General features: G+C 37.7%; 1 protein-coding gene across 6 annotated transcripts in view; it reads left to right on the forward strand.

The window, feature by feature from the left end:
* VAV3 (vav guanine nucleotide exchange factor 3) overlaps positions 1-27425 on the forward strand; it is a 184215-nt gene that overhangs the window by 129157 nt on the left and 27633 nt on the right. For all 6 annotated transcript variants that reach the window (XM_068140975.1, XM_068140977.1, XM_068140971.1 and 3 more), the window contains 3 exons: positions 1074-1096; positions 4049-4094; positions 25396-25532. In XM_068140975.1, coding sequence (XP_067997076.1) covers positions 1074-1096; positions 4049-4094; positions 25396-25532 — 206 coding nt within the window. The remainder of the gene's footprint in view (positions 1-1073; positions 1097-4048; positions 4095-25395; positions 25533-27425) is intronic.

Genomic DNA, 27425 nt, shown 5'->3' on the forward strand with positions numbered 1-27425 from the left:
CCCTGGCCTAGCCCAGACTCCTCAGCTGCAGTGCTTCGTCTTGGCATGCCTTATCTTTGCATAAAACGCTAGAAAGCCAAGGATCCCCCCTCCCATGATACTATTTAATGATTTTTTTTTTTTTTTTTCTAGCAGAAAGTCGACTTGCAGTTAAAGCTTTTTCACTGATTTAGTGCGAATATGACTTTGTTTGTTTGTTTACAAAATATGACAGGCTTTAGATGTGATCAAGCACATACTTGGCATGTGCAGCTTGTGCTTTGCCTCAGCTGTGTGCAGTGCTTGGGAGCACACATAAATAGAGGTGTGTGTGCTTAAATAAAGCACTCAACCAAAATCTAGAATGCATCCAAATATCTGTTAAGAAATAGAAATTCAAAGAAAATTGTGGAGAAAAAAGAATACTCTTGTCTGATTCTTTTGTAATGTGTCTGCACAGAAGTGATTTTGTTTTGATGCAGTCCTTCTGATTACCCCCAGGACTTCATTATTTTTTGTAATAATTTTTTAATAGTACAAGATAATTTATATTAGAAGATGCAAGTAAGCCACCAGTGGCTTCAAAGTCTGTAGTATACTAGTGTAATGTTGAATTGAACTTAAAGACACAAAATACAGAAAACTTACGAGCTCAAAGGTCTACATCTTGTCTTGATACACACTGACATGCTATGAAAACACAAAAGACCAGGAAACTGTGTAAACCTGACTTGCAATGAAGAAGCTTTTTGAATTCCCAGTGTCAATATATGTAAAGAATTTTTGAAATGTCCTGAAACTTTAAAAAGTTTAGTGAACCAGGTAGCTGGAAGGTGCAGCACACCTTGCAGCAAGGAGCCCTTCAAGCTGGCGTAGTGCAGCCCGGCAGCACCAATGAGCGGGGAGGGGTGTGCACCAGGGTTTGCACAACAGGACCTGGAACAGCCCTGGGCTGCTAAGGCAACTACAGGTATCGGGTAGCAAGAGAAAGTACCAGTGCTTTCTGTAATGCAACACAACACAGACTGAGATTGATATATAAAAAGTGTGTGATTTGCAATTGCCAATAATGCCAATTTTTACTTATGTTCCAGAACACGGGAACCTGAAACATGAGGTAAGGATTTGTTTTCCTTTGCATGTGATACTTGTTTTGTCAGTGACAAAAGTGTTCTTTATTTACTTTGCGTGTGTGCTGTTGGGGCAGGTATTATTTTCTTCTATTTTGAACAGCAGATTTGTAGAGAGTTGAAAGATAGAAAGAATCAAGGTATTTATAATTAAATAGAAATGATAGAAATGTATTCTTTTAAAATGTGGGTCAGTTTAATGTTGGTAGCACTAGAAGGGATGGAGATGTGCTTAACTAAAAGGAAAAAAATGTACTTGGTTTCACATCTAATGCCTAGATCCTTACTGTTCCTAGACCAAATCTGGCAGTAGAGTTTTTAAATGCTAGTGAGCCCTGCTGGGGTTACACAGTTAGGTGTACTCATCCCTCCCATGCTAGACTCCAGAGCAATGAAAGATTGGCAGGGCACTGTTTGCTTTTCATGTGAAAAGACATTAGTTGCAGAGCTATTCAGTGGTTATCAGTTTATATAATCTGGAGTAAAGCGTGTCCTGTACAGAGGCGCTGCTGTGTTGCATGTAATATACCCTCAGCCCAGGAAGGTGAAAGATAACCTGGGATATTTTCTGGCCAGCTCCCGATAGCTTTCCACTGAAGTACAGAAGAGCATAGCAGTTGATTTTTGTCTGCCACTTCTCACAATTAATGGTTATATCAGAATTGCATGGTAGTTTAGCTGCTTAAATGACATGCTGGTTATGAACCGTGTACAAGCATGTATGTTACTTCATAAACATGTATGTGTTTGTTATCACTGAAGTAATGGAATCAAAAGGACATTATTGCTGACATGACTGGTGCAGGGGAGAGTCATGCCCAGGGCTGACTGCATCTGTGGTCTCTGGTGTTCAAGCCATTTCAGTGTCACTGTAACCCCAGATGGCAGCAGGTGCTGAATGAGGGAGCCCTGCACACTCTGGTGAGTTTCTTGCCTGTGGGCCTCAGGCAGGCACAAGCCACAGCAGTGGGCACTGGCTTCTTGGGAGCCTGGCAGGGGAAGGGCCAGGGAGGAGAGGGCTGCACTACCACAGACCGTGCCTGTGACAGAGATGCTCTCATCACGGCTCCATCGGCCATGCCCCTGACATGTGCTGCCTGACTTTCCATGTCTCAGCCTAGAAACACCTGATCAGTGAGGGCACTCTAAACTAGGGAAGGTGTTGCCTAACAGTTTCCCAAGTGCTGCAGCTGACAGGCAGTGCTGGGGAGCTGTAACCAGGTCACTCACTGGGTCTTGTGGATGAGGTCATCAGACTCAGTAAATCTAACTCCGGCAAGCATACTGTAGCTGGATGAAGAAAACACTTACACTGGTTCTGTGTACTCTCTCCCACTTCTTGGCCACTCACTCCCTAGCCTGACTGCTTAATATCTCTTTCTTTTTTTAATTTTTTTTTTTTTTGAGGGGATGAAAAATGGCTTCCTTTCTGGAGCTGTTGATTTACTGTTGAGTATTGATCCAAAATGTCAGGATGTCTTTAATTTTTACCAAGACTCTTGTTTAAGTGCCTACTTCAATTCTCTCTGTGCAGTAATTTATAAAAACATGGAGTGAGATTTCATATCAGTAATGTAATAAAATGCACTGGTACTGCAGTACATTTAAGAATATTGAACATACTTTCATAAAATTCAAGAACTCAGAATGGTTTCCCTTCTGGCCCTTTGTTTTATATGGCTTACATAGTCACAGAACTATAGTACCTTAAAAAAAACACCTTATTTCAGTTAAATATTTCTGTATCTTTCTTTGTGCTTGCTTTTCTCACTCCTGCCCCTTTCCCTCTCTTGTGCAAATCTGTGGTTACTCACCACTCTGCATCAGTCCTTATCAGCAATACAACCTTCATTAAAACAAAACTCAACAACTAGGACATAATTGAGCATTTTGTTCTTAGTCACTAAATATGACCTTCGTTGTACCAGCAGTTTAAAAGTTTTCTTGAAACAAAGCTTTCATCCTTTCTTTAATCTGAGTTATGGGGTACGGAGAGAATGCGTCCAAACATTCAAAAGTTGAAAAGACCTTTTTAAACCAAGGTTTTCATTTTGTCAGCAGTGCTATAGGGCTTAGTAATTTGGTTGTGCCTCAGGTTACTGCTTTTGGGCTTTGCTCTGTGTGTGTCCTGCATCAGCTTATATCAACTGCAAGTAAATCGGAGCAACCTAATTGTTCGCTTTGTTATGCAACATGCTTTTCTCTGCTTGGTTTGATTAAAAAAATAAATGCAAGTTACAAGTTAAAACAAGTTTGCAGAATCAGGTCAGTGCTTCGCAGATAGGTGTTATTGCACGTTGAAATTCGCAGGGATCCATACTAAGTGTCTTGCAATATACAATATATTAAAAAAATAATAAAAAAGTCTCAGTCTTGTCAGAGATTTTTGGGTCTGATTGAGCCAAATTTAAAAGATGAAGGTGAGTTACTAAACATATTGAAGTAATTCTATGTAATAAGAAAATTAAGAATACTGTAGGAAATTCTGTCTACCTGAAGTACAAAGTAGGAATAGTGAACATTTCTACCTTATTAAAGCAGTGCAAGCAGCTTTGATACTTTTGTCATTTTGGACATTGTCTAGGGTGGCTAATGCTGAATGGCATGTTTTCTCCCCTGTCTCAACCCACTACACAAGATTAAAAAAAAAAAGCATTCTTGGTATCAAAAGATGTTGTTGTATGGACAAACCTGCTACTGACTAAGAAACTTTTGAGCCTGGTGTCAAGAAAAAATGGGATTTATGAGAAAACTATCTACATTACTAAGAATATTTTACAAACTATGATCTTTCTACAAGATAAAGATAATTGTGGTGCTGGTTAGGGGGAAAAAAGAAAAGCAGCTTTGCATAGTAGATTGTGGGAATGAAAGAAGTACAGCATGCCTATGTGAAAACATATTTACTCATATCCTTGATTTGTATTTTTGCTCTACAGAAACGAACAAATGGAATTAGAAGAAACTCTAGGCACGTGGATCCAGGTTTGTGTCATGACTTTTTAAACAGTTAAACAAAAAGAGCAAGAGAACTGTAACTTGCTTTATCTAGTTGTATAATGAATGCTGTTGTAATGCATACCATGTGGAGAACGTTCTTTATTGCTAAACTCATGAAGGTCTTAAGAGTTTGCTCTGTGATGTCAAAGATTTGGTCAGCTGATTGAACTCCGGGTTTGGTTGGTGTTTTGTTTCCTCCCCCATTGATTTTTAAGCAGCGCTTTGGTTCTGTCTGAACAACAAAATGCCTCTAGGCTTTTGGTTAGCATGACCCACCCTACTTTACGCGGCAGTTTTAAAAGTAGCAACTAGGTGATTGGAGGCGGACAGCTGATTATAGAGCTTCAGTTCTGATGTGCGAAGTTGTTGGTGTTCTCAGTTCTTAACTGTAGTGGTGCTCAGTGCTTAACTGTATTGAATGTGAGTTGTTCTTCTAAAAGGCATAAACCAGTTGCAGTTTTATGTAGAATTTCAAAGTGAATTTATTCTTTCTGTTAGTTTATAGTAGATGCTCTTGTGGAACCATGGCAGCAGCAGCCCTTAAGAAAATTAAATGCTTGCTTATAGACTGTGTACTCAAGTGGGTGAACATTCCCTCTAGAGACCCATTATGTGTCTGTATAAAATATTCAATGGTTTTCAGTGTAATTGTGTGATATTTTTAGTGTCCTTTTTTTCAACGGTAATTATGTTTCTGCCCTTAATGTTTCTTGTGTAGTTTAATTTCTGAAGATTTGTTATGCAGATGACATTTGGAATAAAACTAAGCTGTAGATTATTCAGTATTTCTAGATGTGGACACCTGACAGTAGAGTAACTGGAGTCAAACATTGATGAGGATGGCAGCTCTATACACCACATTACAGCCTGGCAGAGCTAAGCACTTTTTCAAAAGCAGGAATGCTGGTTGTGCTACTACCATTGCAGCTGCTTGGCTCTGAAAGTCTAAGTGTTGTAACTAGCTGAAGCAGACCACACCTTTCTTACTCATATACCTTTGACATGTTTTGGAACACGTATTGTCACTTTGTTCCCTCTAGCAAAAAAAGTACTTCATAATGCTCCTGAATTGTTCTGTGTTTTGTTGACTGAAGTCATTAAAGAAAAAATAAAACAATGAGCACCCTGTAACTGTAGCAATTAATACAGTGAGAGGGGAATACTTCTTCCAAGCAGGACTGTTTGAATTCTTTCCATTCAGGGGTATATGCTGCAGTGTAGTGCAGTGTGTGTTTACAGAATAGGTCCTTAGAGGTGCAGATCTTTAAACATAACTGTTTCATGTAGACTCCTGAAAGATTAAGTAATTTAGCTTTAGAACCGTGAGTACACTGGTGTGGTTTTACTTGCAGTTGAAGTCTGATAAAAGTAGTTACATGATTTTTATATTCGAGGATACTTCAAATTTGAAGACTAAGTACCATTCAAATCACCAGAGTCACTGAAATAAACAGATATTTAAAATCTGTAGGTGACCACTGCCTGAAATACAGTTCTGCTCTCCCTTACCCTGTCCACTTACTTACACAGAAGAATTCTTTGAGTTGGGGTAAACTTAATGAGTGAAGTTCTTGGAACAAATTACATTTTTGAAAGCCAGTAAAAATGCTAAATCGTTGCATTATGGTTAAGTCTCTATCAGAGACGTTGTTGCAGGAGAGTTACAGTATTGCATCTGACATTCTAGATATTTTTTAATAATAATAATAATGATAACAAAGGTATTACATACTAACAGGCGTTACGCTTTGTCAGTTTTCAAATGAAGTGAGCTTTGGTATTTGCATTTTCTCAGCATATGAATCCTGCTGCAGCTTGGTATCAATATCTTTCAAAGACATGAATGTCTCTGGTGAACTCTTGGCATCTTTTTTGCATATTCTAAGGTCATCAGATTGCATATTGCCTGGAGAGACAGGATGCTATCAAGAGAGCAGCTCTTGTGAGAGATCAGTTATTTCAGACATACATTACTGCATTAATCCTAAGAGCTTTTCAAGAGCACTGGCATATAAATCTCTGGAAATCCTAGCAACATGGTGCTCTTTTTGCTGAGGTAGTTGAAGTCAGAGATAACATTTAAATCTTAATGTGCTGTCTTTTTCTTCTTCTTTTTTTTTTTTTTTTTTTTTTTTTTTCCCCTCTTTTGTTTGGAAAAAACCCAAACAACAAAACAGGTGCAGACTTTTAGTCTTGGTTTGATATGCTGCTGCTCTATGTGCTGAAGCATGGGTATTAGTTTAGTCAAGCAGGCATTTGCTGTGAATCAATAACCTGCACCTGCAGTGTCTAAATATTGATAGAATTTGATATTAGCAGTAAATACAATTATTTTGGGCTGCAAATATTTTAGCACAAACATTTAATTATCTTGTTCTGTCTTGTTTCTTTCTGTTGTCTGGCTATTTTAGTAAAGTACAATGAATGCAGGAGACATAGCACAAATAACTTGATAAGTTGTGCTTCTCTTCTTATGCTTGTTAGAGCAAAATTCAGCTTTTAATGACACAGCTTAGACCTGAATGAAAAATTATTTGAGTCTAATGAGAAGTATTGCAAGCCGAAGGGTGTCTAAGCAAAACAACATGAGGGTGTACAGGATTAAAGTATCTCTTGTCTTCTCTTGGTGAAGCTTGTTTATGGAAGAACCTATCTAGCTGAAATACCCTCAAAATAATAAGTTGTTCAGGACTGTTTCATTTGATTTTCTTTGAAGTTTGGTTAAAACTTTTTGAGACTGACAGTTTCCTTCTCAAGATGTGTATTGTACTGAATATGAAGGAAGGGTAGAAGGAAAAGTGAGCAATGGATGATGAGGCAGAAAAATTCATGTGCAATTAAACCGTCATGTGAAAAATATGGGTAGAACTTGTATGTATGTGTGTGTATATATATATATTTGTAAGTAAAAATTATCACTTCATATTTCTTGAGAAGGATGATGAAATCTGATTAATATTTTCAAAGTAATGTCTGTATTTTGAGTAAAATTATTTATCTTTCTCAACTATTGTAATAATACCCTCTATGTTTGCTGTCTTTTATTTCTGCAATGGTATGAAGACTCCAGGTGTGGTAGATTGACAACTTAATGTTCTTAAAACAAATGTAATGATAAACATCTCTGCTAATATAAGCATTTGGACTTCAGTTTTTAGAAGTGTGAAATTATATTTTGTATCAAAAGGATAAACTTGGTAAAAATAAAACACTAGAAGCCTTACATTCAAGATTTATTGTAGATTAAACTCAATCTGCTCTATTGAAGAATGTCATTGAGCATGTTCTGACTTCTTTATAAGCGTGGATTAAAGCTTAGAAAGCCTTATTTCTGAATTGAGGGACTGAACCAACAGGTCTTTTCCCTTCAAAGTATACAAAGTGCTCACTGTCTGTTGGTTTTTTGTTGTTTGGGGGGGGTGGGTTATGACATGATATTAACAAGTAATGTATGCAGAGCAATAGCTTGCACAAAACTATTTTTCAGTCTTGGAACTGAAAGTTCAAAATAGTAATTTTAAAAAGAGGCTTTTGTATTTCTGGTTGGTGTCTGGTCCATACTTGCTTTATGAAGCAATCCTCCAATACTGATTTTTACACAGGTTATAAAGACAAGGATCTGAAGAGAATAATTGGATTTATGGCCTGGAGTATGTCTGGCCTGAAGTTAAAAAATTAGCATTGTGCAGGGAAAAGTATAGTATTGGAGATATGTCTATTTAATATAAACATATATAGTGGGAAATGGGCTACTGTGTGCTCCATATTTTGTGGAGATTATATTGTGGAATCTTGTAACTAGGTTGTGTCATTGTTATATGCGTTTGATTACTAAGCAATATTCAGATGTTTGTATATTGTGGTAAGATTTGATCTCATCTTCATGGTTAAAATCAGGGTACATATTGGCAGTTTAGTCCTAGAATATGCATTGAGACGTTCTTTACAGCTTTAAATGCTGTTTACGTTGAACACAGCCACGGGCTTTAATGCCTGCTCAAAATGTGTATGTGAAGGAGCAGCTGATGCTAAATTAAATCAAGGAAATCTTGAAGGAATACTGGAAGAAAGAGAAATGTTTCACAGCACTTCCTCTTATGAAGGGTTTGTTTGCAGGTTTGAGGTCTTCCTCACTGTTTACTGGTATTGGATAACCTAATAAGGCTTATAGTAATAAGACATCCATTGCATCCTGTAACAGACTGGGAGGCTTGGAGACTTGCTGTTGCATACTAGCCTGAATGACCTGTTGAGTTATGTCCTTTTGATTTAGTTTTTGCAGTTTCCTGTTATAGATGAAAATGAAGCCAAGAAAAACAACAACTATTTTAGAGACTAGAAGGAAGTCAAACATTCCCTTCTCTTGAAAGTAGTGTGTCTGAAAACTAATGATAACAAAGAATGTGTGGGTTTGCGTTTTCTGTAGAGTTAATTTTGTAATCTTTGTGGAGCATTAGATTCAGTAAATAGCTAAAGACTTCTCTATGTGGTAATGTATTAAGTGATAGGCCCCAAACCAGACTTTATATCTAACAATATATCACACACATATGTAACAATATTTATAACACTTGCTTAACTTTTGTTGGATTTTATTGGGTTATGGATACTTTTCTTCTCCTCTATGCAGCATCTAAACATTCTGTTGAAGGGGTATATAGTGCATGTCTCTAGGAATCTGTGCAAACCAGGTGAAATGCAGGTAAGAACTGGTTTAACAGGACAGCTAGGAGCATGCTCGTTGCAAAAGGAAAGCTCCTTAGCAAAACAGAAGCAATACTGTTTGCCAACACGCTGTAGAACTCTGAATCTTCTGCAGTCTTTCAGGGATTTAGATTGCAGCTGCAGCCTGACCAACTCTTAGTGCTATAGATGTGCTTTAACCTGATTTACATCATGTGACTTCTCAGTCCTGGGGTTTGAGTCTGGCGTCAGGAGACTTCTTTTTGGTCACTGCATTGCTAGAAATAGTTCATGGGGCAGCTTGATCGAGGTGGACATGAGCAACAGTGAATTCAGAGACACAATGAATTGCATGACCTAATTTGTGAAATCAAATTAATTTATCTCACATTTATTAAAAATACATATTATGTTCAGAATATTTGCTTTTGTTTTTTACTACAGTCCTAATGCTGAGCACTCAGCTATTGTTGCTTCCCAAAATAATGAATTCATCTTTGTTGTGATACAAGAAAGAACATGTCTATTGTTTTGCACCAAGAAATTTTCCACTAATGCATTTCTGGAAGGCAAAGCACAGTTTTGTCTTCCAATGAAGCATTTCAAATTCAGTTTAATGGTTTTTATTTGGGTTGTTATATTTTAAATTAAAATGATTTTACATTCCTGTTGGGGAGGGAGAGAGAGAGAGGTATTTTGAAAGGTGGCTGTCCATTTGGCACGTCAGCAGTGAGCTAACATTCAGAGAAGAACATAGCCTTTAGCCCTTTCTTTTAATTAAACATCAGAAGACCCAGGTGCTAAAGGGTGAAATATATTTATTTTGTCAAACTCTTTCATCCTCTTCTGGTTGGATTGCAAGATTAGTTTGTAGTTGAGTAATTTAGACTCTTTTGTCTTACTGAATGTATTTTTGGGACTTTACATCTTGAGCAACTATCATTTCATTTTTCTTTTAGAGAAAAAATGGTGAATATAAGACAGCAGTATACCCTTTGCAGCCCGGAAAGCCAGCTGCATCCTTGGGTACATCAAGGGAAGTGTGGCCAGGAGACTGAGAAGTGATTCTCTACCTTTGCTTGGCTTTTGTGATATCCCACCTGGAATACTCTGTCCAGCTCTGGTGCTGCCAGTATAAGACAGACATGGACATACTCAAGTGGTTCCAGAGGTGGTCTATGAATATGATCTAAGGGCTGCAGCAGCTCCCCTGTAAGGATAGGTTGAGAGTGAAGAGAAGGCTGTGGGAAGACCTTATACGGTATTTAAAGAGGGGGTACAAGAAAGATGGGGAGGGATTTCACTGGGGAGTATAGTGATGGTATGCGATGGTTAGTGCTAAGGAAGAAATTCTTTACAGTGATGGGGATGGAGCACTGTAACAGGTTGCCCAGAGAAGCTGTGGATACTCGTTTCCCTGGAAGTGTTCAAGGCCAAGCTGGATAGGATTTCAAGCAACCTGGTCTAGTGGAAGGTGGTGCTGCCCCTGGCAGGGGTTTGGAACTAGAGATGATCTTTCAAGGTCTGTTCCAACCCAAAACATTCTATGATTCTATGATTTATTCCAAGCATTAGTGTAATTTCGAATGTGAGTTGCCTTAAAAGTTCTGTGGTATCTTCCCCTTTTTCTGCATAAAAATGTTCTGAGCTTGGAGTTTTCTAAGCAAAACCTCAGATAACTATAAGGGAGTTGGCAGGCAGAAGAGAGAAGGCTAAGGTAAAAGTGGACATGATGAATGTACAAGTATAATCAATAAAACAAAAGTATGTTGGTTTGTATTTGATACACATAGGACAGCAATATTAAAAAAACCTCCAAAGAGCAATCCAACCCCCTCCAACCTCCCCCCCCCCAATAAAACCAAACAAAAATCAACAAACAAAACCCAACAATGACCAGCCTGAAAAAAAAAAGGCATGTCCAGAAACTGTATGGCCTGAAGTTGCCTGTAGTTACCATGGCAAGGAAGTTGCATAGACTTTTGCTAACATTTGTTGAGACTGGGAAATCTCTTATTCAGCTTCAAGAAGAACATTGCATTTATGTATCTATTTTCATATCTGATTTTAATCTTAAGGGTACTGTCATTCTCAGAAGGAAAAAAAAAAAAAAAAAAAGAAAAAGATAATAAGGCAATGAATGATTAAAAATAGTCCAAAGTTACTGAACTTTAGCAGCACTCCAAAGCATATGGTTTCTTTTTTTTGTGGCTCACTCATTTAACTAAATCAGTATTTGATCCCTACTTCAAAGTGATTCTCACACAAAGAATTTGGGAAACATTGTGAAACTGAAAGCAGCCATCCCACAGGAGAAAAAAGACTGCTGAAAATTCACAGAAAAGAGCCTCCCAGAACTGCCCCTTCCTTCAGAGGAAGTGTTTTACAGCTTGGTAAAAGGGGAAAGAGGCAAGAACCTGAAAATCCAAGGCTGCTTTTCAGGAGGGTTTTTAATCTACTCACCTCTTTTTGCTTCCTAGAGAAGAGAACTATGAGGCTGAGTTCAAGTCTGCAGGGCAATCTAACCCAGGATCCCTTTTTCAATAGTAGCAAATTCATAGAATCAATAACATCCAACACCTCATGGCTACTAAACCATGGCACCAAGTGCCACGTCCAGTACCCTCTTGAACATCTCCACGGATGGTGACTCAACCACCTCCCTGGGCAGCACATTCCAAGAGCTAACAACTCTCTCTGTGAAGAACTTTCTCCTCACCTCAAGCCTAAACTTCCCCTGGTGCAGTTTGAGACTGTATCCTCTTGTTCTGGTGCTGGTTGCCTGGGAGAAGAGACCAACCCCCTCCTGGCTACAACCTCCTTTCAGGTAGTTGTAGGCAGCAATAAGGGCTCCCCTGAGCTTCCTCTTCTCCAGGCTAAACAACTCCAGCTCCCTCAGCCTCTCCTCATAGGGCTTGTGCCACCTGGGCACACTGCTGGCTCATGGATGCTGAAGGATAGCATATGAAGCAAGATGTATGATATTTCCCCACCCCAGTAACTTGCTGTTTTGTTTTTTAGCTCTTAATTTTTCTTGCACTTATTTTCATTACTGCTTTTTGAGCCAGTCTAAAATCTTGGCATTCATGGGGTCCTTTAATTGTTGTTTTCATCACTTCAGTTGAGGAAAGTACACCTTTCTGTTTGTTTTAAACCTGCTGCCTGTTACTTTGGCAGCCCCTGTTTTTCAAATAAAGAAAGTGAATAGTAAATGAAGAAATAATACTTTTTCTCTAGTTGCTATCTGTCACTCGTGATTTGTCTGTCATATCACTTTCAGTCCTACTCTAGCCTGAAGTGCCATTATCTGCTTAATTCCTCTGATACAGAAGTTCTTCTGTGAGTCTGACCATGCTGTTTGCTTGTCTGCATCCTTCTAGATCCTAGAGTGGTCAGTCTTTCTAGTTCTGTGGTCTGCTTCAAGAAGTTTATTGGCAGTGGTACACAGCAAAATTAGATTGATCTTAAAGAACTGGTTTTAAGGACTGCCTAACAACTACTCTGAGATACATTATCTGTATGATGGTAGCTGTTTTAGAGTCTATCATCATCTTTGAATATTTAACCCCTATTATTTGTATTTGTAAATTTATACCTTATATGAAGTTATGACTAAATTATCTCCAATGATTCTTCCAGCCAAAGTTATTCTGTGATTTGGAATTCTGTTGTACAGGCACTTGAGTTCATGAAATCTGCCTTCAATGCTGTACAAACAGTGTTCTTATTAAAGAAATAACTTTGTACCTTTTACAAAACTTAATAGAATTTTACTCCCATTTCAATAATAATTTACTAATTTCTTGGAAAAGTGCAAGTCCAAGCATGAATTTCTTTGAGTTTCTCTTTTGGAAACTAACTTCTCTTTGAGGGGTAGGGGAGGGTGGGTGTAGGGGGTGGGGTGAATTGCTTCCAACTTTTCATTTCCTGTCTTTTTACAGTTTATCTGGGGGGAGGGGGGCTTTGTCATTGTGAAAAGTGAAAGAGAACCTCATGTTACATACTGTTAAAATTGATTTGCTAACCTATTAATATATAATCTTGAATCTCATGTTTATTGTCTACTTAAAGAACTCTAAACAATGTCTCTGATTTTCCTTAAAAAATATTTTTTTGCCTTTACATTAATCCACATGTTTGCAAATTCTGTTTTTCTAGTAGGCTTAACAAACCTGCCTTGCTACAAGGCATAATGATGTTTGTACATCAGGTATCTGTGTTGGGACATCTGCTGAGTACGACTGAGTTGGTTTAAACCATTGCTTGCACACTTAAGCTATTTCTATGGTACTGAGGATGTTTTAGGAAATAGATTGCAGATCACAGCTCAGTAATTTCATGTCTGAATTTATTTTTTACTTAGCCTCTCTAAGTAGTGATAGTCAGAAAATCGATCCGATTGATTTAATTTTTTTCCCCCACAAGAATCAATTCATTCAACCTACTTGCTTTAACCCTTTGATGTGATTTATCCAGAATAAAAGATAAGTACCATATACCAGGGATTCAGAGAGAGCATTTGCGTTCATCCCTCATTGCTGCTCTTGCTGACCTGCAAATAAATTGAGGACGTGTTCAGTCTTGCACTTTTCCTGACTCGCATTTCTTAAGCTTTAGTGTGCAACAGGAAATTAAATAGTAACTTCATTATCTGATACCTTGAAAACATGCCTCAGCTGCACTAATCTTAGAGGTTATTCTTTAACCAGTCCATTTGGAGTGGGGGATGTGGGGAAAGGAGAGAACATGAGTTTTTTAGTTCAGGTGATAAAACAGTTTTACAGCAATGAATCACAGGAAATATGGTACAGCAAAACCTGCATGTACACATCACAGCTTTGCTTCCAGAATAATGTCTCACCCCTGCAAGCAGCAGCCCCCTTGCAACTAGCAGTAGTCATTTTAGTGTGGTGGAATTCATTTAATGCCATCATGTCTTCTACAGTTTGAATGTGGTGGATTGTTTGTAATTTCTTTCTTCTCTGTAAGAACCTACAGATAGACATATAGTTCCCTCCTGCCTGCCCTTCCCCCCACCCCCGATCATGGGTAGAGGAGTGGATAAATAAAGAGAAAGTCTCAGAAAGAAAAGATTGAGGCACAGGGATGGAGGCTGAAATCTCTGCACTTGTGCATGGTGGTGTTGATTTAAGTCCTGTAATTTTCCATCACTCTGCACATGGCTTGGGCATCTGAGAAACAGTGAATGAGCAAAGAGCTTATGTTGGAATTCAGACACATGAGGGATGTTCTTTGCCAGGCAGTAGTTCTGGGAGAAAGAGCCAACTTTGGGTGTTCTACTGTCATCAGTACAGTCGCTGGTGATTCTTCAATGCCAGCTACAGGCTGTTTCCACAAAATAATGATGCTTATTCCTATGCAGGTATTCCTTTCATCGTCATGTCTTTTGAACTTTTATGATCATCTGCTCCACAGGGCTATCATTGAGCTAGTGGAAAAGTGACCATAGGAGGCAGTGGGAGCAGTGGTGGTAGTGGCAATGAGAAAATAAGTAACTTTTCTTTCTGGTTGAATGCTGAACCAGCTCAGTCCTGAGGCTGCACGGTCAGTGGCAGGGTGACAGAAGGCACTCATCCTGGGTTAAATGGCACATTGACCATATCTTTTATTGTTTTCATTTATGGTTTATGCCCCAACAAAGTGCCCACTGCTGGCTGGAGTGTATAATCCATGTTCAGAGTAGAAATAGAAAAGAGGAATAGAACCTTCTCTACTGGGAAAATGAATATATGAAGGTTTTCTTGGAGAGGAGTAAAGAAACAAAAAGGTTTTGAGAGGGAGCCTGGTTAATATGATGGGAATAGACTTGATTCCCATCTTTATTGCCAGTAAAAGTTTACCAATAGCCTTGGTTTTGCCCCAAAGATCAAGTGATTTTTTTTTTTTTTTAATTAATAATGTTTTCATTTTTATCTTTAACACAACACCCTTTTACTACTTATCATGTGATCCATCTTCAAGTTGACGACTTAAAATAAATAGCTTAATCTTTTGTTTTTGAAAATCAAATTAAAAAATGCTTTACTAAAAGTAGAAAATATTTTCCTTTGAGAAAAAGGGAGGGAATTTGCCAAAACTGCAGTGCATCAGAGTGGTGTGTGGTTTTTATTATGCCAGTCCTGCTAAATGAAATGGTCATTTATGAATGAAGACAGTGAAATAAAATAATATAATATGGCTAATTGAGTCTGCTTGTCTTTCTGTAGGTATGTTAGCTGAATGAGGATACTGAAAATTCATAGAAAAGCTGGATCAAAATACTATGCATTTTGGACTTCCTAGGAGTTATTTGCAAAGATTTCTAGTGCTTCAAAGGTCCAAAGCATGCAGCAGAAAACCAGTGAAATACATATTGATTCTTTTTTACTTGTATAGCACAAATTTTTTTGTAGTGAAAACAAGTTTTGTTCTCTTTTCCCAAAGAAAATAAGTTATTCACTGTACCCTGTACAAACCAGATATCAGCAGGCATATTTTTTTGAACGCAAGTTTGTTTCAGCCAAAGCAGCATTGCTTAATATAATGTCATAATTTCTGGCAGCATTGATCTGCAGGTCCTTCCCTGCAAAGAATGTCTACATGGCCTGAGAGTTTTTCACATGTCAGTTAAGAGGTCTGCTAAGAAGTGAAAGAATTATCTGCTATAATCAGGGTAGAGGCCACAAAGAAGAATAATTGTTGTGAGAGGAAGATCACAGGACTGTTTAACTTGAAAAGCTGAAGGATTATGTGGCATTACAGAGAGACCGTGTACAGGCAAGATCATTCTGTTGTTTGCTTGAACCTACTTAAGCAGGCATCAACAATTTTCCCTTCATGTCATGCAGTATTCTTGCCAGAGAAGGTATTTCTTTTAAGTAGCAGAAAAGAGTAGGATCTTTTGTCTTAGAGGCCGATGCTATTAGTCATTACTGAACACAAAAGAAGTTGCATGAAAGATAATTTAGTTTTCATTTTTGCAGTGTTTCATGGAGAAAATCTCAGCAATGCATGATGTGTGTGTGTGTGTTCGCTTGCTTTGAGACCTGTGGAAGTTTCCAGGGGCATAGGTGTACATTTTTATGGGTTACATTGTGCACAGTTACCAACTTGCTGTTTGTGATTATTATTTTAGTATACAGTGTGTTCATCAGGGTGACTAATTCTATTTGTGCTGAATAGACTTGTTGGAAGGTAGAGCTGCCTCCTGTCATGCCCTGTTTACAGACACAGTGCAGGTGATATTTAACTATCACATTCTTACTGCAGTCAGTATGTTTGCTTTTTAGAAAGGACGAACTTTGTGTTTATACTTACACAACCAGGTTCTTTCCAAAAGTGTTTGGTCTGAAGGTACAATATTAATGACATTTCACAAGATTAAATTCAGTTTCCAAAGAGCAGCTCTTGCTCTCAAGCTTTTGTTCTTCCTTCTGCTTGCTGTAGAATCGTCCTTGGGTAGGCAGAAGGCAGGATTAAAAGTATTACTATAAGTAATTACTTCTGTGGAATAATGGACTTTTTATCTTCCAAGATTTGTCCCTGTTTTTCAGAGCCATTGCTTCATATAATCTACTGTCTTGACACACCTTCATATCTCATCTATAGTATCTGCCCAGTGTAAGTTGTTAGCTCCCCAGGGCAGGTGCTTGTTTGAACAAATACGCATTTTTGAATGCCATGCCTGTGTATGGCACCACATTAAAAGATGGGGTAATTAACACTGGTTAATTTTCATACCTTCTGCTTTTATAAAAAGCATCACCTCATGTACCATACTTTGAACTCATATGCCTAAACTCTCAACATTAAAGAAAATAAGGAAGTTTCTTGGATTTGAGGCAACATTATTTTTGAAATTGATATTCCCAATTTACCTATTAGGCTACACTGAAAGGGTGGGATTTCATTACTTTGTTGAAACAAACAAAAAGTGTGGTTTGGAAACCTGATTATTTTTTATTCATGTAAGACATTCAGCACTTAGCCATTTATAATGCTTGTTCAAAGCACTGAGATTCTTAATGTAGATGATTCCAAAATCCCTTACTCTCTCTAAGATATGTTAGAGCAAGTAAAGATTAATTACCTGAATAAGCATTTGAGGTTAAAATCATACAAAGCATAAGATCTTGTCAGTAACTCTTGTTTGGAGGAAGAGATGCTAAAAAAGGGAAACCAAGGTCTGTCAGAAAATATCAGTGACCTTCCTAGCTTTCTTCTGCTTTCTTTCAGTGCAGTCTTCAAGAGATTTTCCCCCCCCCCCCCTTTTTTGTTTCTTTATGAAGAGAGAGAACACAACCCAAAGTTTTAAATACCAGGTAGCTGTTTTTCAATTTAAATGATATGACATGATACTGGAATTGCACACAGAATTTCTGTTATTTTAAGCAGCCTTTCTTGCATTTGCAGTCCATAGTTATCCATCTAGGGCTTGTCCACGTTTTCTAAATTCATGTGCTGAAGTTTCAATGTTGATCTTATTTTTAAGTGGAGCTGAAGCTCATGCTGCTTGGTCTTTCTAGTGCTTCGTACTTGACTTTCTGAAAATGAGATCCTCTTTTGCTTCAGTTAGTTATGGAAGTACTGAACCACATGTTTTTCATTCTAGTGACTATTTGAATTATACCTAGGACAGCTGTGGAAAATGTTTGCTGTGCCAACAGGAATAGGTTGGCATTTGTATGTCAATAGATTCTTTCCACACTGTACTTACCTAATTTTCAGATTGCTTTTGTTCTGTTGTAACATTTTGTCCCTTGTCTTCACAAATTTTTCTGAGTTTCATTTACTTCTGTTTTGAGAAATGAAAAGTATATCTGAGGAGTGGTCTGTAAGAGCTGTAGGCAGAACAACCCTTAAGGGCATGAAAGACAAATGGTCACCTAAATAACAATAGGTTCATTCTTTCCCGAAAGGCAGTTCTTATGACTTCGTATTCTGTTCACGCAGCGTTTCTCCAGTGCCTGCTTTTTCTTGCATAGAGGCAGGCTTCCAGATTCCTTAAAATGAATGCCACGATGTGCCAAATGGCCCTGCTTAAGAATCAAGAAAATGCCTTCTGTCGGAGTTATTTTTCTGAGGGAAAAAAAATTAATTCTAAAACTGTAATTCTGAATTTTCTTAGCTAAATTGCTTATTTCTGACAGAATAAGTGGTAGCTGAATTTATAGGAGTACTGCACTGGAGATTAACTGCTAACAGGATACTTTCCACCTCAGTGGGTGTCCGTGTTCCCATGCTACTAATTTTACGGTGCTGCTGGTGTTGTCACTAAGCATGAAGTTATCCTGTAACATCTTAGCTGAGAAAATACTTGAACTAAGTAAAATACTGATGTTCAGACCAGTGGAAGATGTCCATTTGTCTATGTGTTGTTCTTTAAGCAAAAGAAACTACTGTCATGTAAAAAAAAGAAAAAAAAAAAAAGAGGAAAAACTCTTTATATTAGAAGTTACACAATTGCAGAAATGCAACATAGCCAGACTTGTTTATTTTCCTTGTAATGAGCTCCTGCTATAATCTGCAGTGTAGTTCCAAGTTTTTTTGTGGATCTTAACTGAAAAAATGGAATATCGTGGTGGGTGCTCTTTTTTTCTTTTATTTTTTTTGTGTGTGTGCTAATAATCAAGTGTACATAAACCCAAAGAAGCAAAAGAATTCACTGACTTGTGGTGTTTTTCTGTTTCTGATAACAAGTTGTTGATCAGACTGTTAGCAGACAGATTTTTTTCCTCCCCCACATCTTCATTTTAGTTGATGGTTGACCATTTTTGCAGAGGTCTCTGCCAAGAATACAGCTTGTACATGCAGCATTGATAAAAAATGGTGGAAAAAATGAGTCTTGGAATAATTACTGATGATTTGACATGCAGTCAAATACTACATGTTAAATACACTGGAGGGAACCCTGAATTCTGCTTTGATAAGGTTTTAAGGAGGTGCAATGGTGGGAACAGTTGGAAGAAGACAGTCATCTCAATTATGAGACAGAGAAGATTTTTGCCCATCCCCCAGTGCTTGTGAGTTCTCTGTTTATTTAAAAACCCCTGCCCCAATTGCATCTACTTATATACCTATATAAGCAGGAGCTTGAACATTTAGTTCTACAAAGCTTATGCTAGCTAGTAAATATTTTAAGATTCAGCTTTCTGAAGGCTTATGGCTTAAAACTGAGTCAAGCAGCAAGCTCATGAGTTGAGACTTGGCTGGACAGTAGCAAAAGACAAGACAGCTAAAGAGACCATAGAATAGAATCAACCATGAAATAAACATGAAATATTCAACGCTGCTTCTTAGGCACTGTCAGTATTTCAGTCATCTAGCCTGAATATATGGCTTAAAAGCAATATCTAAAGGCAGTACTTGTAATTATGCTGATATACAAAAATAATGACTTAAGACTGAATTAAAAGTTCAATTAAAGTATCTTCCTTGAGGTATGTCTAGTACTTATTAATTGTATTAATTTTGTCCAATAGTAATTTACATCATTACCACTATGAAGAGTGCACTTAAAGACTGTGCTGGCATGTTCCATGTATGTCAGTTCTGTAATTCATGTCATAAATACTCACCTAAAAGTGGAGAAAAAGCCCTGCACCTATTCTCTTTTTCATCATTAATAGACAGCTTCAGAAGCTAAATGTATGTGGGGTTGTATGTGTGGTTGTAAGTGATTATGTAGTGTTGGGTCTCCACAGCAGCAGAGAAGTCCTCCTAGACTTGCCTTCGGCAGTAACTGTACAGAACTATTGACTTCCACTGATAGTGGAGGTGGATGGAATTAATAAACAATTTTCTTGATAAGTGCAAGAGAGGAGAATCCAGTTGGTCATTTTATGGTTCACTCTGCAACAAAAAGGTTAGGAACAGAAATTTTAAACATTGAGGCTGGCAGGGCTGATTTGAAGAAAATCCTAAAAATGCCAAAGGACTTGGTTCTCCTACAGTCCGTGGTCAGAGTAGAACTTAGTAGCTGTTAAGATTGGCAACCAAGATGTTGCCAAACAAAGGTGGCAAAGCTGCTGTGTTTTGTGGATGTAACTTGCTTGTCATACTGCTGTCCTTACCGACCCATCTGCTTTCCGCCTTCCCCCCCCCCCCCTTTTTTTTATGCTCCTTGATCTAGAACCATCAGAGTGTGACCACTTATTGTGATGTAAATACTAATTTTGTATTTCTTCACTTTATTTAAATGCAAGGACTTCTTTGCCTATGTGCCTTCAGTTTGTGCTGTTACAGTGCCACGACTCATTTTGAGTCACTATTCAGATGTTTAATCCAATGAGATGTGACACTGCCATAGGTTACTTGGTCCTCATGTGTTGGTTGGAGGGTGAAGATGGCTGGAGATACACCTCCTCTGAGATTTGAGGCTGAGTATTGCTGCTGGTCTTTGCTGTGGAAGGCTTATGAATCACTAAATGTCTGTCTGTTCCTTAGCAGAGCTGCATTCTCAACTTTTGTAGCCACAAAAATATAAACCAAAACGGTTTAAAGCAGCTTCAGAGTATCCAGACACTGAAACCACACTTTTGGTGAAAGAATGGACACAGTTAATGAGACTTAATGACAATTCATATATAGGAAAGGGAAATGTTATTGTGTTGACGTTCTGGAAACCTGAAGTTGTGCCTGTGCCAGTCTGAAATTCTGTTTGATTCCAAGCCTCATGAAGTCAGCAGGCTTTCTTCCATTGCAGTAGTGGGGTTTGGATCAGATTATAAATATTTGGTGACTAGGCTGTTTTCACTGGAGAAAAAGAAGTCTTACTGCAAGATTTCTATTTACTAGGAATAGGGATTTAATGCAGACAGAGCTGTCTTTGTGCTGGTCTACTACACTCTGTGTCGTTATTCTCTATGTTAAAATGATCCCTGCCCAAAGAGTAAACCATGTTCTGTGTTGCTTGGAAATAACAGATGCTGGAATCAATTTTGACAGATAGAGGTCATAGGGCATGCATTATGCATGTTGTTAGCAAAAAATAACATTTGTGAATCCCTGCATGAAACTCTGAGGGTCATCCAGTGCTGTTGACAACTGCAGAGCTGCTGTAAGGAATGCAAGTAGTTGGTTCTCATTATTTCATATTTAATGGGTATTCAAAGTTATGTACAGTGTTAATTCTGAAATGCAGCCTTCTTCCTTGACTCATGACTATGAGATTAAATCCTCAAATGTGTGATATGGTTTATGAATGGTTTTATTTTTCTGTCATGTAGCCAAATTGGTGTTTTGATTCCAGCAAGCTTTCTACTTTTCTTATGAACTGCAATTTAGATCATCAATTTGTGTTAGGTCTGTGACCCAGAGCCTGGCTTTGAAGACTTTTCCTCATTTTCAAGTGAAGTAGATTTCAGCTGCTTGTTGGTGAAATAGCAGGATCAGTTTGCTTTATGATTTCAAGATGGGAAACTGCCAGGCTGATTTGTCTTTAAATTAGGAAATTTCTTGATAAAAGCTTTCAGTCCTGTGGAAATCTGACCTCATGAAAGTCTATGTGATTTCTAACATTAATTATGTATGGCTGAAGTCCTGACCTTGTCTTTTGTCTTGAAATTTTGTCTACTTTTAAACATGTTAATGAATAACACTTCAGTGCCAGATGCTTCCAGGATTTCTCTGCACTTGTCAGATGCTCTCAATACTGCAGTTCTGTGCATTACAATGGCCATATCTCTAATGTTTATGATATTTCATTAATGCATAATGATTCTATACCATACCATTTCTATTATAAGTAATCCATAATGACACACTCAATACATTGCAGGTTTCTGTAACACACCACTTTTTCTTGTTTGCATTTTTATTTTACAGCAAATACTCAGGATGCTTAATGAGTATGTTTGTGATGAATCTATGTGCCAATTAAGAATGAAATTTCAAGACAGACAAAGGAAAGTATTCCAGATCTTGTCTGTGTGAACTTCAGTAAAGTAGTTGGTATACTGCCTCAGAGGAATTGAGCTGAGAGGAGGCTAAAAGGCTTGCTTAGCCTAGCAAAATGAAGGCTAAAAGGTGCACGATTGCTCTCTATAATTACATTATGAAAAGAAACAGAGACAAGGAAAAACCTATTCAGACTGCTGCCTCTAGATGGGTATAAAGTGGCCATGAACTAATTTATACTGGGAAGCAGAAAATGCTGAATGCTCAGAGAACAAATTTCTAAAATGAACAGTAGAAACAAACAGTAGGAACAGGCTCCCCAGAGAGGTTGAGGAGTCTCCTCTGGAGACTTTCAAGACCCATTTGATGTGTTCCTGTGTGATCTGAGCATGATTCTATAGTCCTGCTCTAGCAGGGGGGTTGGACTCCATGATCTTTGGAGGTCTCTTCCAAACCTGTGATCCAGTGAAGTTTTCTATCAGCTGGAAGATTGTATGAACTGGTTCCTGTGATGATGGATGGAACCTGATCCATCACACCCCAGTGCATGTTGTAGGAGTTAGGAGGAAAAGGGCTGACTATATTCTGTCTAATTAAATGTACACCATCCCAACTGAGCTACTATTATCAAATCTGAAATTACATGGTGAAAAGAATGCCAAGTATTCCTTTTGCAGCCCTTTGACTCTACCTCAGTGTATCAATTTTTCTTCTGTGCTGAATGATGATCTAAGGTAAGTTTTGTGAGAAGAAGATTTATTTATGGGAGAAGTAGCTGTACCACAATAGTATGTTCCTGTTTCTGATTGATTGATTTGAAGATTTCATTTAGACTTCCTGTTGATGTAACAGACACAAGTCCTTTTGATGATATTTTCATACAAGAAGTCAAACACAGTAGTTGTCCATGCCATGTTTTTGTATCTTTGATCAATACAGGCTATCTACAGGTGTGGTAGTATTGATATTGAAATGAGCATTCTCTGTGTGACTTGGATACTCCTGTTGTTGGAGACTGACTTTACCTTGCGTTGTTGCACTTTGAGTATAAAGTACTTTTCAGAATCTGTGTTAGGTCTGATGTTTGCCTAAATAATTGGCAGTTTCTCCAGTTTATATGTGCATCTTTGATCAGTGGCCTTGAAGCTAGCACACAGAATTATTACTAGACTGAGTGAATGGAAGTAATATGGTAATTAATGAAATCACAGTATTCTTCTGCACTAATTAATGAAATCATAGTGTTTTTCTGTGTTGCAGTGCCTGGGAATCCAAGCCATGCATCCCTGTTATTCTGGACAGTGGTTTATGTAGGGCTGGTAATAGAGCTTATAGGTTGTGCTAAACACAACTCAAGGAGATCAAGGACAACGGTTGGTTAAAAGTAGTTAGTACAGTTACAGTAGAAGAGTAGTATTTATTGGTCACCATAGTAGAGAGCAGCTGTAGAACATTAATGCTGCAGTTGTCACAATTTCTGTGAGCATTATGGCAAAGAAGTTTTAAGAGGGGATCTGAAACAAGGTAATGAACTCTGTTAAGAGCAAGACCCAATCTTATTTAAATTAATAGGATTATTTCTAGTGATGTCAAGAGGTGTTAGATCAAATCTTCCAACATTGTATCTGCCAAGAAAATTTTGTAATCAAAATTGCTGTAAGATTTTCTGGAATTAAGCACATTCAATTATACACAAGCATTCTAAGCATATGTTTTAACAGGATCAATTCTGTATTACCTTTTGAATAATTCTCATAGTTGGTACAGCAGGGTTTTTCCCCCTCATATTCTCATGGCTTGGTTTTCAGAGAAACCAGCAATCATAAATACCAGTAAAACAGTAATAAGATTTTATTTTTTTTTAAACTTGTGTTTGTAATAAATAATTTCAGCAGTACAGTATCTTTAAAAAATCTCAGGACTTATGCAGAGCTGTCATTTATACCATGATAAGAGTTGCCTGCTGTTAGGACAAAGGTGTCATCTTTGAGGAGATCTTGTGTACAGCATTGCTTCTATTTGCTACTTAGTAGATGCAACATTTGTTGATGCTGAATCAGTGAAAGCATGAGAGCCTTCAGCTGAGACATAAAGCAAAGTCTACTATTTACCTAAATGGCATAATGGCTCAATTAAAATGGGCACCTAATTATAAGCATGCTAGAAAACTTGCAGAAATAGTGTGTGTTACGGTGTCATTTGAGTTAAGCATCATAAGAGCTGGTATTTGCTTAATGTTTCATCATCACTTTGGGTTAGTATTCTTAAATACAGAGTGTAGTAATTATGGAAGGTGATCTCTTTCATGTTTCATGCAAATTAGAAGGATCACAGGTATTAGTATTTTTTCCACTTAAATTTCAGTAGTGGTCAACAGAAAAAGGTCTGCTGGTAGGCCTGTTGAGACTTTCATGTTAGAATTAAGTTCATCGTGACTCTCTGGCAAGAAACTGGTTAGATATGGCAGCCCAGCTATCTTGGCTTTGCTGCTCTTGCTTTTATTTCTGTTTGTTGATGCATGTTCCTACAAAATCTTACTTAACCAAGAACTTTCTGGATAAGATTATAAATAGAGATGCTCACTTAATGGTAGCAATTTTTAATATTCCATGTGCAGCTAACATGGGGAAATTATTGCACAAAGTTTTATTTAAAGATAGAATAATAGTAATTACAAATGGGTCTCTTAAAATGATACTCTCCTTGGCAGTATAAAGAGTGGGGTAAAAAATGCTTTTCTGAGCTTTAAAGTCTTTACTATGTTTGTTATGGAGTGGGTGGTACTTCACTTGATTTAAAATACTTTTTTAGTATCACAGCATGCTATTTTAGTGTTTTGTTACAATGCCATTATAGTTCTAAGAACATGGAGTAATACTGCTTACAGTTTTTTCTTGCCTGAAGTCTCATCCTCTGTCCCCTATTCGATACATGCTTGTGGAGGGCTCTTGAAGTGCTGTTCTAAACAGTGATTTAGTTCTTCATACAGGCAGAGAAACTAATCCTTGGGGAAAATAATGTGGCTTCAAGTAGATTGCTCCCTTAAAAAAATAATAAATTCACAGATCAGCTGTCTAGATCCAGCCAGTACTGATGTGGAAGGACCAGTCTGCAGCCAGAGATCTTGAAAATGAAGCCTTTAGTTGTTGCAGGCTTTGCTATGAATATCCAAAAATAAGGTCCAAACCTGAAAATTACAAGAAAGAAAACAACCAACAAAGCAAACAAACCCAAACAAATACCTCTCCCCGCCCCAAATTTTATGAGAAACCTAGGAGTGCTGTCATCCTTAGTCTCTTGGACATGTTCGCATCAGCAGTAGGCTTCTTGGTAATGCTGATCTAAAGGTGGTGAAATGGGTATCTTTAGTACTACTTTGTCATAATTTGTACAAAGATAGCCTTAATGTTTGAACCTTGTGCAGAGCCAGGGATGTGCATGTTGAAGAAAGATCCTCCATAGGTAGACATGAAGTGAAATTTGCCTCAAGAAGGAAGGCCAAACGTATTTTTCGAAGCAGTTATTTTCTATTAGGTTGTGCATAGTCTAGTACTAATGCGCTGCCTTAGTGCCTCAGTCAGGAACCTAGTAAAGGTATAGCATCTCTTTGCTGTTTGATTGCTTTTGTGGTCTTCAGATTGGATAAATTGTCATTAAGTCTATGCTGACTTATGGTTTGTTTCTTTTTGTTGTTTTGTTTGTTTAGGCTTACCAAAAATGCAAGTTATTCAAAACTACAATGGAATACCCCAGCCAGCAACACAAGACGGTCCACCATTGCATATCCAGATTGGGGACACTATTGAACTAATTAGAGGAGATGCACATAGCTTATTTTGGCAGGTATGGCATCATTGGCTATATTCCACAGGTCCTAGAAACTAAATTATTAATGATGTATTGGTTCTGTAACTTAATTTTTATTTTTTTTTAATAAAAGAATATCTGTTTTTTATGCAGAATAAATGTCACATGCAACTATTTTTACTTCTAAATTGCCAGTAGTTCACACATTGTATAAAGCTTCCTCCTTGCAGCCTTATAGTAACACTCCTGGTGACTAAATCTGCAAGAACATGGGATTAGTAGCAGTCCTTGCAGCAAAATTTTCAGTTGAAGAGAGTGTTTGGCATGTAAACATGGAAATCTGTGAATTTTCAGTCACTGTTTCTCTAACATAGCAAAACTAAAAGCTCTAGTTGTAACTGAGTTTCACAAATATTAGATTCATAGGGAAGAGAAAGTGCTCTGCAAAACAGAACCACAATGAAACTCTCAAGTCAGTTAAGGACAGGGTGTTTTATGTGCATAGGGAAAAACATGTTCTATTGATGGCAAAATTCACATCACTACTGCTGTTACTGAAATTTTAAAGAATTTGCATTCAATTCCAGGATGCATGAAATCATGTCCCATTTTTCTTAAATTGTTCATGCTGGAGTCCTGCGTACTACTGATATTGTTGGATTAGGGGAAACAGAGCTGAATAGAACTTTTGAGATGTTAACAGAACAACAGTTGGGAAGCATCTGTCTTGGGTTGTTCCTGTGTTTGTGATTTTCTTTTTTTTCTTTGAGACTTTAATAAGTTAATAAATGTAATTATAAAAACTGCTTAGTCTATTATGTGAGTATTATACTTTGTTGTTGGCTTCAATTAGGGTTGAATCTTCTCCAAACTCCTGAGGACTGAATCAGTGAATTCTGTTCCTATGTCCCTGCATTGTCCTGAATAACATTTAACTGGGGGAAATAATAAACAATAAAATTGTATGTTTTTTTTAAAAAATTAAATAATTATAACCACCCCTCCACCCCCTGCAAAAACCCCTAAAACCCAACAAGCCAATCAAAATGAAACCCCCCCAAACCTGTTGTTTAGCAGATATCTAGTGATATTTCACATCAGAAAAGTAAACTGTTTCAAATATTACATAGGCCATAATCTGCCAACCAGTTTTAGGTGTAAGGTTTGGTTCTGCAAAGTCTCGAGGTCTGATCCATGGAAGCATTTAACCAGGCTTTTGATTTGAGACTGGCTAGTAGATAATCATTTAACTAACACAATCAGTACAAGACAGAATTACTGGCACTGTGTGAAACTGATTCTGTTGCCATGTTCATATACGTTTGTCAAATCCTTCTACTGAAGTTTGACTTGTATGTTATTTGTACCTATCCTGCTAATGAATTTAGCTAGAGTCTCACTGTGATTAACTGGCAAAAACTGCATGAGGCTTTTTCCCCAGATGGCTTGGTAACAGATTTGAATCGTAATGAAAATTGTCTTCTCCATCAGCATCATTCAGGAATTTTTCTTCCTCACAGACAGCCTTTTCACAGGCTGCTTAGTACAGATTTTAATAAGTTCTGTAATGATACCTGTGTTTTAAAATGCATATTAAGAAAAAAAGCATGCAAACCACCATTTGTTTTAAAAATCTAGGTTTTATTCAGGAGGTGTTTTAGAGTGATTTTATAGCTGAACTGCAAAGCTAATATTAGAACAGATTTTTAAGTCATCCATCACTCAGTTTAGAATGTGAGTGTTCCTGTACTCAGCACTGGTGAGGCCATATCTTGAATACTGTGTTCAGTTTCTGGCCCCTCTCTACAAGAAGGATGTTGAGTTGATGGAGTATGGCCAGAGAAGGACATCAACCTGGTGAAGGGTCTATAGAACAAGTCTTATGAGGAGTGGCTGAGTGAGTTGGGGATTTTTTAGTCTGGAGAAAAA

Source organism: Melanerpes formicivorus, unplaced genomic scaffold (genome assembly GCF_026170545.1).
Source record: "Melanerpes formicivorus ecotype bairdi unplaced genomic scaffold, bMelFor1.0.p_v2 SCAF_7, whole genome shotgun sequence".
Lineage (NCBI taxonomy): Eukaryota > Metazoa > Chordata > Aves > Piciformes > Picidae > Melanerpes > Melanerpes formicivorus.